This window comes from Staurois parvus, unplaced genomic scaffold (assembly GCF_062004578.1).
Source record: "Staurois parvus isolate SC_StPar_1 unplaced genomic scaffold, SC_StPar_1.0 ptg000277l, whole genome shotgun sequence".
Taxonomy (NCBI): domain Eukaryota; kingdom Metazoa; phylum Chordata; class Amphibia; order Anura; family Ranidae; genus Staurois; species Staurois parvus.
In genome coordinates, this window is record NW_028318073.1 from 2,686,919 (window position 1) to 2,701,807 (window position 14,889).

The 14,889-nt window shown below is 42.2% G+C and overlaps 1 protein-coding gene across 2 annotated transcripts in view; it reads left to right on the forward strand.

The window, feature by feature from the left end:
- NLRC4 (NLR family CARD domain containing 4) overlaps positions 1-12,483 on the forward strand; it is an 85,789-nt gene extending 73,306 nt beyond the window's left edge. For both annotated transcript variants that reach the window (XM_089681778.1, XM_089681779.1), the window contains 2 exons: positions 3,518-3,685; positions 11,418-12,483. In XM_089681778.1, the coding sequence (XP_089537904.1) occupies positions 3,518-3,685; positions 11,418-11,752 (503 nt within the window). In that variant the 3' untranslated portion in view covers positions 11,753-12,483. The remainder of the gene's footprint in view (positions 1-3,517; positions 3,686-11,417) is intronic.
- The last annotated feature ends 2,406 nt before the right edge of the window (positions 12,484-14,889 follow it).

The following is a 14,889-nucleotide window of genomic DNA, read 5'->3' on the forward strand; positions in this document are numbered from 1 at the left end:
GAGGTTGGCAACGGAGTATACAGCAACACAGGATACAGGATACAAGGGCTCATGGGAAACATTTACACCAAGGCACAGATCACAGGCCTGGTCATACCTTAAATACACCTGCTGTAATCAGCCCCAGGTGTTGGCTGACTGCAGAAGTGAGCTTCTGGCTGCGCACCCGCTGGTCAGCCCTGGTACTGCAGCCCACACGGCAGGTGAGTCCCACTACCAGTGCTGAGTCCATTCCTGACACCACTGCTGCATACAATGACTCACTGTCAGCTGCCCTTGACTCCCTGGCACCCCTAACCACACGTAGCATTAGACCCTGGCAAAACGACCACACGAAATGCCTCAAACGACGCAGCGCTTATGGCGCAAAACCAGATCCCCTCGCGCGTTCTCCCTCTATAAAGCCGCCTACCTCACCTACACCACCTCCCTCTACGCCGCCAAGCAAGCCTATTTCATAACCCTTATCAACACCCTCTCCACCTGTCCTCGTCGGCTCTTCTACACTTTCAAATCCCTGCTCTCTCCCCCCCACCCCCACCCAGCACCTCACTCACCGCCCACGAGATTGCCAATCACTTCCAAAACAAGATTGACGCAATCCGTAAGGACATTGTCAACTCACAATCCACCTCTCCACCCAGCCTCCCGCCCTCCTTCAACCCCTCAACCGTCCCCTCCCCCGACCTCATAACTGCACTACTCCCCACTATACCTAATGCCCCGCACATCATCACCTCCCCAACACTCCACTCCTTCAGCCCAACTACCCCCGAGGAGGTCTCTAAGGTCTTCACTGAAGCCCGCCTCACCACCTGTCCCCTGGACCCTATCCCCTCACAGCTCCTCCAGTCACCCCCCCCCCTCCATCATTCGCTCCCTTACCCACATCTTCAATCTCTCCCTCTCCACTGGCACTTTCCCCTCCCCTCTAAAGCACGCACACATCACCCCCATACTCAAAAAATCCTCCCTTGACCCCACTAACCTTAACAACCTTAGACCCATCTCCTTACTGCCCTTCACTTCCAAGCTCCTTGAGCGCCTGGCCTACAATCGCCTAAACGCCCACCTCACTCCTTGACCCCCTACAGTCTGGCTTCCGTCCCCTGCACTCCACCAAAACCGCCCTACTTAAAATCACCAACGACCTGCTAACCGCCAAAGCCAATGGCCACTATTCTATCCTCCTGCTCCTCGACCTCTCCGCGGCCTTCGACACTGTTGACCACCCTCTGCTCCTTGCCAAACTGCACTCCCTTGGCATCAAGGACGCTGCTCTCTCCTGGTTCTCCTCCTACCTTTCCCAACGCTCCTTCAGCGTCACCTACAACACTGCCACCTCCCCCTCCCTCCCCCTCTCTGTCGGGGTCCCCTAAGGCTCTGTCCTCGGGCCCCTCCTCTTCTCCATCTATACCTCCTCCCTTGGCAAACTTATTTACTCCCACGGCTTCAATTACCACCTCTATGCCGACGACACCCAAATTTACCTCTCCACCCCCCACCTCACCCCCTCAATCTCTGCCCGCATCGCCCACCTCCTAAACGACATATTAGACTGGATGTCGCTCCATTTCCTTAAACTTAACCTATCCAAAACCGAGCTCCTGGTCTTCCCCCCACCCCGTGCCCCCCCATCCTCTCCATCACTACTAACAACACCACCATCTCTCCCACCCCACACGCCAAAGTCTTGGGTGTCACCCTGAACTCCCACCTCTCCTTCCTACCCCACATCCAACTGCTATCTAGATCTTGCAGGCTCCACCTCCGCAACATCTCCAAGATACGCACATTCCTCACCCCAGACACCACCAAACAACTCGTACACTCCCTCATCATCTCACGCCTGACTATTGCAATTCCCTTCTCACTGGCCTACCCAAACGAACGCTATCCCCACTCCAGTCGATCCTGAACTCAGCGGCTAGACTCATCCACCTCACCAACCGCTCCACTTCTGCCTCCCCCCTCTGCCAATCCCTTCATTGGCTCCTGATTCCCCAACGCATCAAATTCAAACTGCTAACTCTGACCTACAAAGCCATTCACAATGCTGCCCCAAACTACATAACTGACCTGATACCCAAATACTACCCTACCCATGCCCTCCGCTCCTCACTGGACCTCCTACTCTCTAGCTCCCTGGTCTCCTCCTCCCACGGCTGATTGCAGGACTTCTCCAGGACTTCCCCCATCCTCTGGAACTCCCTACCCAAATCCATCAGACTGTCACCTACCCTCCTCACCTTCAGGCGCACCCTGAAAATCCTCCTCTTCAGGGAAGCCTACCCCAACCTTACCTAACACCCGACCTCACCTAACAACTAACCTCTTCCACTCCTCCCACCACTCCATCCCCCTCAGCCATCTCCTCCTGTGCCACCTTCCCCTCCCTCCTAGATTGTAAGCTCGAAAGAGCAGGGCCCTCAATCCCCTCCTGTATTGTATTGTTACTGTCCTGTCTCATGTTCTGTCCCCCTTGCTACTGTGCAGCGCTGAGTATACCCTTTGGCGCTATATAAATACTGTATAATAATAATAATAATAATAATAATACTAGCTCCACCAGATAAATGGGGTAAATTATATGTGAAGGGGAAATATTATTAATCATATAAGATACTACAGTATTTTATTGTAAGGGTTTGTAGTAGAAATGTATTTGTGTACTTAAAAAAGTAATACAAAAAGAAATACCGGTACATATATGGTATCAGTAACAACTCTGCTGATTGGGTACAGATGGACCAAGCAATGTGTGTATGCGCACACGCTCAGAGATGCCATTGAATGAAGGTTGCCAGTGCTAAAGGAACTTCTTACTGAACTGCTGCTGGTCGTGAAAGTGAAACACTGCTTGAATCAGGATTTGGATTCATTAAGGAATCATGCGCATAGGTGTACAATTTGCTGCATTCAGAGCCATAAATTATACCAACCTGAAAACAGCAGTATTATACTGTATGCTAAACGTCCATGCACACTGGTCTGCTTTGGTCCACAGCGTTTATTTGCATAAAACCACAAATGTAAATAAAATTTGCATTCATGGTTCTGCATATGAACCATATATTATGCTTTATGCATGTAAACATGTTTGCTAACATTGAATAGCGTACACCGATTCTATAGGACAAGTCAAGACTGGTTAGAAGGGTGTCTAAGTGAAGTAACAACAGACAAATAGTTCACTATTACCAGGATATTGATTGGAAGCTTTGAATCCTCCTGGGAAGAACCACCTTAAACAAGGATCTGAATCAGAACTCATCTCCAACCCATGAAGGTTGGTGAATGTTGTGTAAAACTTCCCATTATTATATATTGTACTGCAACAGGAAACTCTATGAGCAAAAAAAAGATGGTAGATGAAAAAAGTATGAGCCTAAGTAGTGCCCTCCAAGCGCCACTGCATCTCCTTGCCTGATATAAAATATAATTGTCATTTTTTTAGAAGAACCAATAATATATATAAAGAAATATTAAACATTTGTAATACTTTATTTCCTTTTAGGTATTGCCTTGACCCAGCTGCCAGCATTAACAACACTCAAGTTACCTGGAGGTTCAAATATAAAAGGCTGCCTGGATATACTTATGTGTCAGCTTAAGGGAATTCCAAGCCTGTCAAACCTTGCATTTAAAAGGTGGAACATGACTGATGATGATGTGATAAAATTAGGTAAGAATAATTACTTTTTAAAGTAAAAAAAAGTTGCAAAAACATAAAACTAGTAAGTATTAACCAACATCACTGTTTAGACAAGACATCAAGAAAAAAAAAAAAGAAAAAGAAAATTTTATTATTAAAAAACAGTCCTTAATCCGAAGCCAAGCAACCTTGCCTAGGCCTGAGAGGAACATCTTTAAAGATTGCCATTAGTTGGCTGCAGAGAAGCAATCCTTAGTCTCCTCTAATATCCCAGGCAATCATTCAATCTGTAAAGTGTAACTTTCAGGCAGCTTACAAAGTGAGAGTAACTGCAGGGAGTTGTATATGCAGAAAGGACAATAAATGCTATCATGTAGGCACCAGAGATTGCATAATGTCATTAGTCTCATCTCTACTTCAGAACCTTAGTACATGACGCAGATGCTGACCCTTGATAATGATTGAACAACCCATGCAACAGAGTGACCCAGGGCACTGTTTTGTACATATATTTTTACAGAGTAGCTGTTGAGTTGGCCCAACGTAAGGTCTACTTTACACTGCCAGGTGCCCTGAGATGGTGCCATGGACACCTGCAGTCACCTTCTATAAACTTAGGGCCCATGTGCAGTTTGATAATGTCCCTCTATTCCTCACCGATCGTAAAAGTCAAAGTCGATGGCATCTTATTTGATAGGCTCCTTGTATCCAGTTGAACAAGGCAAGCCTGCCCTCTGTTCCCATTCACTGTTAGCTTACCGATTGTCATACTCCTCTCCTGTCTGCCAATTAACGTTGATCAATTCACAAAACATCCAGGAACCAATATAAGATTTCATTATCTGACTTTCCAGCAAAAATTACCTACAGATTAATAAACATCATTTTGAAAACTTTCAGAAAATGGTGAGGAAACAGCAGTATGTTACCTTCACCTTCTCCACTCATACTCAACCAGGGCTCAGTGCAATAGCTTTACTAAAGGGAAAGGATATACAGAATTATGCAACTGTAGCACTACCCCCTTAGGAGTTTCTGAAGAATTGGGTCACTCTATAGTCCTGCACAGCCAGAAATCACACATTTTCCATTCAGACTTGTTTCAGGAGACAGAAAACCAGTCACTGAGCTTTGTTTTGAAAGTTTTTTGGGAATGTAGAACTTGGATAGGGTAAGGGGTGTATGGAATGCCCAAAGGTAATGGCAACAGAGGACAAAACTTCCTGAACGATATTACAAGTCTTTACGCAGAAATCCTCTTCTAGGAGAGGTCTCCAGCCTCTCCTGGTGTACCACCTCAGACCCCAGATAAATTCCAGCTGCAACTTAAAATGTAACAGTCCCGGGTGTAGAGCTAGTCAGGTTTCCCACCCAAATGCTCCTTCCCTTTTCTGGCCCAGGGGGTGTAGGAGTACTCACTGAATCCTTCTCCTGTGCTGTTGTTGGGTAGCTGGCTGCTACCAGGCCTATCAGCTGGGCCACTCCTTCCCTGCTGCCAGGTGGTCCTATCTCAAGGGGCCAGTGAAGTCTACAGCTTTCTTCCTTTCAAGGTCCCTCTTCCTGGAGGTGAGCCCCTTCCAGCATGGGCTTCCTCCCAGGCTCCTGCCTCACTTCTCCATCTTCCACCCACACGCTCCTGCTACTGAGCAGGCTCCAACACTTTTAAAGGTATCTCAGCCCCTTGCCAAGTCTTCTGTTGGGGATTGGCTGGGGTCCCTCAAGGATGCAGTCAGCCACTCCTCAGATCCACCCACTGCCTCTGGAGTCTCCCTCCATATCTCCAGAGCAGGGGGAAATTCCAGAGGGGCTGGCCTGCAGAGCCTCTCAGTCCTGACCACAATTTTACCCCAGTCTGGCTATTACACCTGGGCTGCTACTCAGCCCCTGTCTAACCATTGGAGTCTAGTCCCCCCTAGCTACCTAGAAGTGTGCCACATCTATTATCTTCTCAAGGCTGCATTTCCCCTCCACACCTTCTGTGAATGCACAGGCTGCCTTTAGCTGGACACAGATCTCCAAATCACACTTCTTCCATTCCATACCCCTGAAAGACCAGCTGCTAAGACTGCTTACCCCTTGGAACTAATATGCTTAAACAAAACAGCTGAGGCTTACTATCCAACTCAGGGCCTTCTCTCCAAAATTCATAAATGGCTCCACACAGATATCGCTACCAAATGCCTGCTACTGACATCTAGGAAAAAAAGAACTCAAAATGACAGCTCTTAGCCCATCAAGGGCAGGTCATTTTCTTTCTAAGATGGAAGAACTTTTAGCAAGTTCCTTTTAGTGCCCTGGTTACGAGAAAAATGTCAAGAACTATGTGACCTTGTGTTTGACCTGTACATGCAGTAAGGCACCCCAATCTTCTCCTTTGGGGTTACTCCAACCACTCCCTGTTCCATCAAGACCATGGGTGTCGATTTCTATGGAATTCATGGATGATCTTCCTCCCATGAAAGAGATGATGAAACTGTGGAGTTGATGGTTTGAGAAATCTTTAAACTACATGGAATTCCTGATGATGTGGTAACTGACAGAGTACAGTTTACTTTGAAATTTTGGAAACACTTTTCCTCAGCTTTAGGTGTATTAATATTATTATTATACAGGATTTATATAGCGCCAACAGTTTGCGCAGCGCTTTACAATATAAGGGAGACAGTACAATTACAATACATTTCAGTACAGAAGGAATAGGAGGGCCCTGCTCGTGGAGCTTACAATCTAAAGGAAGGGGGAGGTGATACAAAAGGTGATAGCTGCGGGGGATGATCTGGCGGAGGTGATTCAAGTACAGTTCTTAGGTGGAGGTGGGGTAGGCTTCCCTGAAAAAGTGAGTTTTCAAAGATTGCCTAAAGGCAGACAGGGTGGGGGCTGACCGGAAATGCTGTGGTAGGGAGTTCCAGAGGATGGGATAGGCTCTGGAGAAGTCCTGGAGGCGAGCATGGGAGGAGGTGATGAGGAAGCTAGAAAGGAAGATATCATGGGAGGAGCGGAGTGGGCGATTTGGGCAGTATCTGTGGATGAGGTTGGTGATGTAGCTAGGAGCAGTGTTGTGGATGGCTTTGTAAGCTGTGGTTAGTATTTTGAATTTTATACATTGGGTTAGTGGAAGCCAGTGGAGGGATTGGCAGAGAGGGGCAGCATGCGCTGATCGGTTGGTAAGGTGTATGAGTCTAGCAGCAGCATTCATAATAGACTGAAGGGGGGATAGCCTGTGCAACGGTAGACCAGTGAGGAGGGAGTTGCAGTAATCAAGGCGGGATATAACCAAGGCAAGGATAAGTTGTTTTGTGGTGTCATTGGTCAGGAAGGGGTGGATTTTGGAAATGTTCCAGGATTGAGGCGGCAGGATTTAGCCAGTGAGTGGATGTGGGGCCCAAAGGAGAGGTCAGAGTCTAGGATGACGCATAGCACCCTGGCATGAGGGGAAGGACCAATGGTTGTGCTGTTGATCTTAATGGTAAAGTCATGATTGGGGGATCAGGGAGGAGGAAATATTACAAGCTCAGTTTTTGAAAGATTGAGTTTAAGGTAGTAACAATTAACCTCTCCTCTGCTTTTCATCCTCAGTCTAATAGTCAGACTAGAAAGACCAATCAAACTTTGAGCATCACCTTTGATGTTTTGTCAGTTATCTTCAGGATGACAGGGTGGACTATCTGCCTACAGGGACTTTGCTTATAACAATTCTAAACATAGCTCCACTTCCCAAAGACCTTTTTGCTTAAAAGATAAGTTCATTTAAAAAAAAAATTATATAATAATAATAATAAATGCACATTTTTTGCAGCTAAAAAATATGCATTTATTATATTTTTAAGTATGTCCAATGCCAAAACGTGGTTGCAAGGATGCAGGAAGCTCCTACCACCTGATGTCCTTCACTGCTAGAATGTAGAGAGCTCCAATAGAGTAGATTTGTGCTGTACACATGTAAAGGTTAGCACAAACAGTTACATGCATACAGCATAAAATTTGATCCATGCGTACATATGCCACATGGCTGTAGTAACTAGGGTGTTGTTCAATGCCCTTTTTTCGGTTTGGAGAGGGAGCCATATAAACATTTTGCTATGGAGCCCTATGATTTATAGTTATGCTCTTGGCTTATACCATATGTTGTTTCACAGTAGATTGTTCTCCATGGCTGTTCGTATGTTTGGCACCATTGCCATTCTAAAGAATGAATTAAGGATTGATTACTTGCCTCCCTGTTCATATTTCATGATGAATAAGAATATGAATGGTCTTTTCAGCAGTGAAAATGCCAACAATTATTTTAATCCAAACTCTTTTTAATAATAACAAAGAGCAGAAATTACATTAAAATTTATCAAAAATACAAATCAAGGAAAAAGAAAATTGCAATGTCACATAACATTCACCATAGTAAACATTAAGTACAAATAACTTGGTACAGAATGGAAGAACATTTCTGCACAAAAAGGTTAACTATTATCCTGTCAATACTGGTGGTATCTAAACCTACAAACATCAGGTGGGATTATCTGCATATAGTAAAATTCAGCTAGATATGGGATTGTAGTAAATCTTACAGCCAGCACAAAAAAAAGGAAAACATTTCAAGGAGCCCATTCATAACTAATTGTGGTGGTGCTAAGCTCAGTCTATATAACTATCCCTGCCAAGCCAGCTCAAACTTACGGTGTGCATTGCATTAGCGATAAGTGAGTTGTTCCTTCAGAAGTAAACAAGGAAAATTCTATCCATTGTTTACATCCAACATCTAGCTATAAGTTTCCTATCAAGGTACAGCAGTCGAGAGACCATAATATAAACCCCTGGTTGACACAATCCAGCATCAAGCGCTCCCAGCAAAAATATAAAAGGATCTGAAGATACAGTAGTTTGGCAACCAATGAGATAGTGTGCAGTACCTCGGTCCAATATCTGGTAAGTTTGGGCAGTGCTATATCATGTGGCTAAAGTCCCCCTATATAGTTTGCATTTAGGGCAGATAGGTGTGCCTCTCTTAACCCACCTAAACAGCTCTTCAGGGGTTCTATAGACCTGATGAAGTTGGGTAAGTTTATGGGATGCTGACAATGAGATTAGGGGTACAGATTCTAAGGCCATATTCTGAGAGTAGCAGGATGTTATACAGCAGATAACAAATATGAACTAATTTTATTATTTTTTCTTATAAGACTGCTTTAAATGGACATCATGTAAGGATCGAAGGCCATTCCTTTGGTAGACCTCAGACAGTTTAATTAAATTCTCCCTATTTGACTGTCATGTGGGTGTCCATTTTTGGAGCAGCACACCCGCACTCGCATGGCTGTCAAATTGGGAGCAACGGCCGTATCCATACAGCTGCTGCCACCCAATTGACATGAATGGGGCTACCTGCACAGGGAATGCGAATCTGTTGCCAGCAGTAGCACTTCCTCTTGCAGGCAGACAACACCAAGTCGCTACTGTGCAAATTTCAGCATTGTCGGCATGTGGTGCATGCTCCTTTATTTAGCCATTGGGATGCCTATGATGCCTACCTTTGGAAGCCAAAGGTCAACTAAAGGCACTCATATGGGAAGCTGACAAATTTAAGCAGCTGCCTCAAAATTAATAACAATGTTATCAGCTTGCCAGGAGGCACTGTTACTGTAATGTTGTTCAGGTGATAAACTTTGCAACAGATTCACAAAAATATTTACTTAAGAAAATTGTAAACATACTGAAAAATAGATTTTGCATTTACACACACATTCAAAAATGTTTTTGTATCACTTCACTTACTGGAAAATGAATGTTTAAAAACTCTTACATTCACTGTTTTCTTGACTTGCTAATACAGAGAACGTAAAATATTATAGCGAACCATTTAGAGTGCTAAAGACTTTTCCCATTCACTGTAAGTGTTACTTAGCTTACAGTCACTTAACATAAATAACATGTATGTGGAGGCTGGTTTACACTATTAGAATGGTTATGAGGCTTTTCTTAGGGTTCCCACTGTGGAAGATTAAAATAATTAATGAGTATTCTTGCCACATTTTGTTATGTTACAGCCATATTCCAAATTCATTTTTTTCTTCAACATTCTACAAACAACACCCCATAATGACAACATGAAAGACGTTTGTTTTGAAATCTTTGCAGTTTATTAAAAAAAATTAAAAAAAAACCACATGTACATATGTATTCACAGCCTTTGCCATGACACTCAAAATTGAGCTCTGGTGCATTCTGTTCCCACTGATCATCCTTGAAATGTTTCCGCAGCTTGATTGGAGTCCACCTGTGGGAAATTCAGTTGATTGGACATGATTAGGAAAGGCATAAACCTGTCTATATATAAGGTCCCACAGTTAACAATGCACAACAGAGCACAAACCAATCTATAAAGTCCAAAGAATTGTCAGTAGAAATCCAAGACAGGATTGTATCAAGGCACAGATCTGGGGAAATTTCTTCAATGCTGCAGAAAAATTTCTGCAGCATTGAAGGTCCCAATGAGCACAGGGGCCTCCATCATTCATAAATAGAAGAAATTTGGAACCACCAGGAATCTTCCTATAGCGAGCCGCCTGGTCAGAATGAGCGATCAAGGGAGAAGGGCCTTAGCCAGGGAGGTAACCAAGCACCAGGTGGTCACTTTGAAAGAGCTCCAGAATTTCTCTGTGGAGAGAGGAGAACCTTCCAGAAGAACATCTCTGCAGCACTCCACCAATCAGGCCTGTATGGTAGAGTGGCCAGATGGAAGCCACTCCTCAGTAAAAGGCAAATGGCAGCCCGCCTGGAATTTGTCAAAAGGCACCAGAGGGACTCTCAGACCATGAGAAACAAAACTCTCTGGTCTGATGAAACAAAGATTGAACTCTTTGGCCTGAATGCCAAGCATCATGTCTTGAGGAAACCAGGCACTGCTCACCACCTGACTAATACCATCCCTACAATGAAGCATGGTGGTGGCAGCATCATGCTGTGGGGATGTTTTTCAGTGGCAGGAACTGGGAGACTAGTTAGGATCGATGGAAAGATGAATGCAGCAATGTACACAGACATCCTTGATGAAAACCTGTTCCAGAGTGCTCTGGACCTTAGACTGAGGGGACGGTTCATCTTTGAACAGGAGAACGACCCTAAGCACACAGCCCACATAACAAAGGAGTGGCTATGGGCCAACTCTGTGCATGTCCTGGAGTGGCCCATCCAGAGCCCAGACTTGAACCCGATTGAACATCTCTGGAGAGATCTGAAAATGGCTGTGCACTGATGCTCCCCATCCAACCTGATGGAGCTTGAGAGGTACTGCAAGAGAAGAATGGAAGAAATTGCCCAAAAATAGGTGTGCCAAGCTTGTAGCCTCATACTCAAGGCTGTAATTGGTTCTAAAGGTCCTTCAACAAACAACTGAGCAAAGGCTGTGAATAGTTATGTACATGTGTTTTTTTGTTGTTTTTTATAGTTAATAAATTGCAAAGATTTCAAAACAAACTTCTTTCATGCTGTCATTATGGGGTATTGTTTGTAGAATGATGAGGGAAAAGAATTTAATCCATTTTGGAATAAGGCTGTAACATAACAAAATGTGGCAAAAGTTAAGCTCTGTGAATACTTTCTGGATGCACTGTATATATATTTACATACACACATATACTGTATATCTCTCTCACTCTATAAATATATATATATATATATATATATTTATACTGTATAGTTTTCTTATTCAAATGTTTTACAAACTCTGTGTTTTAAAGAGAATGCTAATATCTAAATCTTTCCTGTATAGCCTCTCATTTGAGGGAGAATTTCAAGAAGCTTGCATTTTTGGACCTCTCATGCAATCATGTTGGAAATGATGGCTGGATTTCTTTGATTGAAGCACTACAGAACCTGAAGAACCTGAGACATTTTGATCTCAGCACAGAGAATATCTTCCCTCCAATTGGAGAAGTTTTAAAAATCCTGTGTTGTGTAGTGGGGATGCTACCACACTTATCTTCACTTACACTTAGTAATTGGGAACTGGATAGTGCAGATTTGTCCAAAATGAAAAATGCTAAATTGATATACAGAAAAGGAGAAGACCCATACAAACACCTTTTTGAAGTTGAGATCATTTGAAAAGGAAATGCATCTTCATGAAATTTAGCAGGACATGAGAATCAAAACAAGCTATTGACTCCAATTTCATCATGAATTCTGAGCACTGCCATGTTAGATTGCATCACTGGCGACAACATTTGAATTGTAAAATGTAATTTTTGCAAATTGCAAGTTTCCTTTAACATAAAAAGTAGCAACATCTTGCCAGATTGCATCCATTGTCTACAGAGCCTGTTCTGGCAGGGGTCTGTTGAGTGGTCACAATCCAGAACATGATTACACTGTATGCCTTTGAGCTTTAGGTAATTCATGTAATTAGTTAGTTTGCTACTTATTTTCTTATGTTATGTTATGTTTTCCTCTGCTCTTAAAATTCATATCTGTTCTTCTAAAGTGTTTCTTTTTTAATTCCATTAACTGCTTTGTACAGAAATAGCTGTGGCTTATTTTCGTGTCAAGGATAAAATCAAATTGTGATCTCTATTTGTCTTTATAGGTAGTTTTCTCATGTGCTATTTTATATGTACAGGTTTGTTTTCCCTGCAATTATAGACACTTATACAATAACCTTTTTTTAATTCTTTTTGTCTATATTTCTGTATTGTTTCGTTGTAACTGTAAAAAAAAATGTACTGGATAAATTTCTGTGTCACCATTTACTGTAAATGTAACACTAGATGGCAGTAGATATCAGTAAAAGGACAATGGCATCTAAAAGTGGTTGCCAGGTAATACCCCTGATCATTCAAGCTTGTCATTGCTGAATGTTTGATTTAAAATAAGCTACACGTGGTGCTGCAGCTTTTGGACTGTAATATTTTTTTCTTCTTTTTTGTGCATAGGCAGCTTACAGCAGTTCTGTTTCATTTGGAGCAGTTCCCATATCCACTATAAATGTGTTCTTAATATTTCCAAGGAGATTGTTGATAGGATTATAGGTATGACTGAAATGTTTGTTGACAGCATTGCACTGGACGGCTAATCCTGAGTCTGGAGGGGAGCCTGAACTAACTGGACTAAAGACTAATTCCCAAACAGTAGCACAAGTAAACTTTGAGAGGCTTATGGATTTTAAAGCTACTTATTCGTAATTAAAATTCTTAAAAAAAAAGGGAAAACCTGGCTTGGAATTAATTTAACCTGCTTAACATGAGGTGACAGTTTTCTTAAATCAAATTTTGTTGGACATGTGAAAAGTATGCTCTGATCACTTTTAGTCCTTCATACCATACTAGCATAGCACGCAAAGTGCTCATTATCCTATTTATTTTACAGTAATTGCATGCAAACTTGGTGTTATAAAGACAAATGGAAGTAGGAAATCCTGCTTTGTTTATGCTTTGATTAAGGCGTTTTTGTTGCTCGAAATGCAAAAATGGTGTAGGCTTTGCTATTGCGTGCTGCTACATTATCCATGATACAAGACCATTCCAAAAAAAGTGTAAAAAAATGTAATTGCTAACCATTACATAAAAATGCTAAAAAGGCATAATTTGTTAATTTTTATAATAGACATTTACGTTTAAAATTCAAAAACTCTCATTGTGCGATTAGTTAAATTAACCACATGCACATTTTAAGAAACTTACAGTATTTAGTTTGCATTAGTTCACATAAGAACAGGTTTTTATTTCTCAGATGATTACACTGTATTACAGACTACAGAAGAGACCTTGCTGAAAGTAAGGATACAGCTGAAAAGAAATACTGAAGTCTAAACTTTTACATGACTAAATGTCTTGGAAATAACCTTTTCTACTGTATATCCATTTGAAGACCAAGCATTTTCTGGCACTTTTTGTTTACAAGTTTAAGGGCCAGTTCACACTACAAAAATGCACTCCAGATGCATTGCGGATACGTTTTTGCTTACAGTTCACACCACACTCTGTTCCGGTGCAGTTTTGATGCCGTTTGCTATGTTCCAGTATGGTTTTGTGCAGAAAAAATGCAGCATGTTCTACTTTTTTTTCTGCACCAGAAACTCACTGGAACTGACTGCACTGGTGTGAACTAGGGCCTTTGGAATACATGGAAATCATTGTGCATGCATTTTTGATGCAGAGAAAAAAAAAAGCACTGGACTGCTTCTAGTTTTTTTTTTTTTTTTTTAGCAAAGACCCTAAAGAATAAAGAGGCAATCAATGCAATTTTTTCATGTTACATGGTATTTGCGCAGCAGTTTTTCTAATGTTCTTTTTTCTAAATACACTTTAATGAATAGAAAAAAAAATAAACACAATATATATACCCCAATTTTTTTGTAAAATATGGAAGATGATGTTATGGCAAGTAAATAGATACCTAATATGTCATGCTTTGAAATTGCACACGCTCATGGAATGGCGACAAACTATGGTACTTAAAAATCTACATAGGTGACGCCTTACAAATTTTTACAGGTTACCTGTTTAGAGATACAGAGGAGGTCTAGCAATAGAATTATTGCTCTTTCTCTAACGTTCATGGCAATACCTCACATGTGTGCTGCAAACACCGTTTACATATGTGTATGCTGAGCACAGAGGGATGGGGGCACTTTAACATTTTTTTCATTTCTTTCTTATTTTTTATTTTTACACTGTCCCTTTTTTGTTTTATTACTTTTATTCCTATTACAAGGAATGTAAAAATCCATTGTAATAGAAATAAGGATGACAGGTCCTCTTTATGGAGAGATCTGGGGTCAAAAAGACCCCAAATATCTCCTTTACCTTTAAAAGCAAAAGATTTTTGAAAATAATGTTTACATCCGCCCCAGACCAGAACTGATGTCATGACGTTGTTCCCGACATCCAAGGCCATAGAGGTGATTAGAGACGATTGAGTCTCATCACCCCTGTGACCAGCTGGCCATGCCATCAGATTGTTTCTTGGGCATGTCGGTAGAAATGGTAAGCCGGACGAACACCGGCGAGCAGCGGAAGGGGACCGTAGCTACTGAAAGCTATCCAGTGGCTAATGAGCCACTCTAACCGCTTTAATGAGAAAGCCGGCCACCGGCTGAAAAACAAGGTACCTGAATAATAGCTTTAGCCATAATCCTGGTAAATCATTTGCAAAGCTCAATGAATATATGTATTGTCTCGGCAAATGAATATTATACATGGCAGGCCTTAAAGTAAAAAACATTCCCTTTGGAATTTTAACACAAT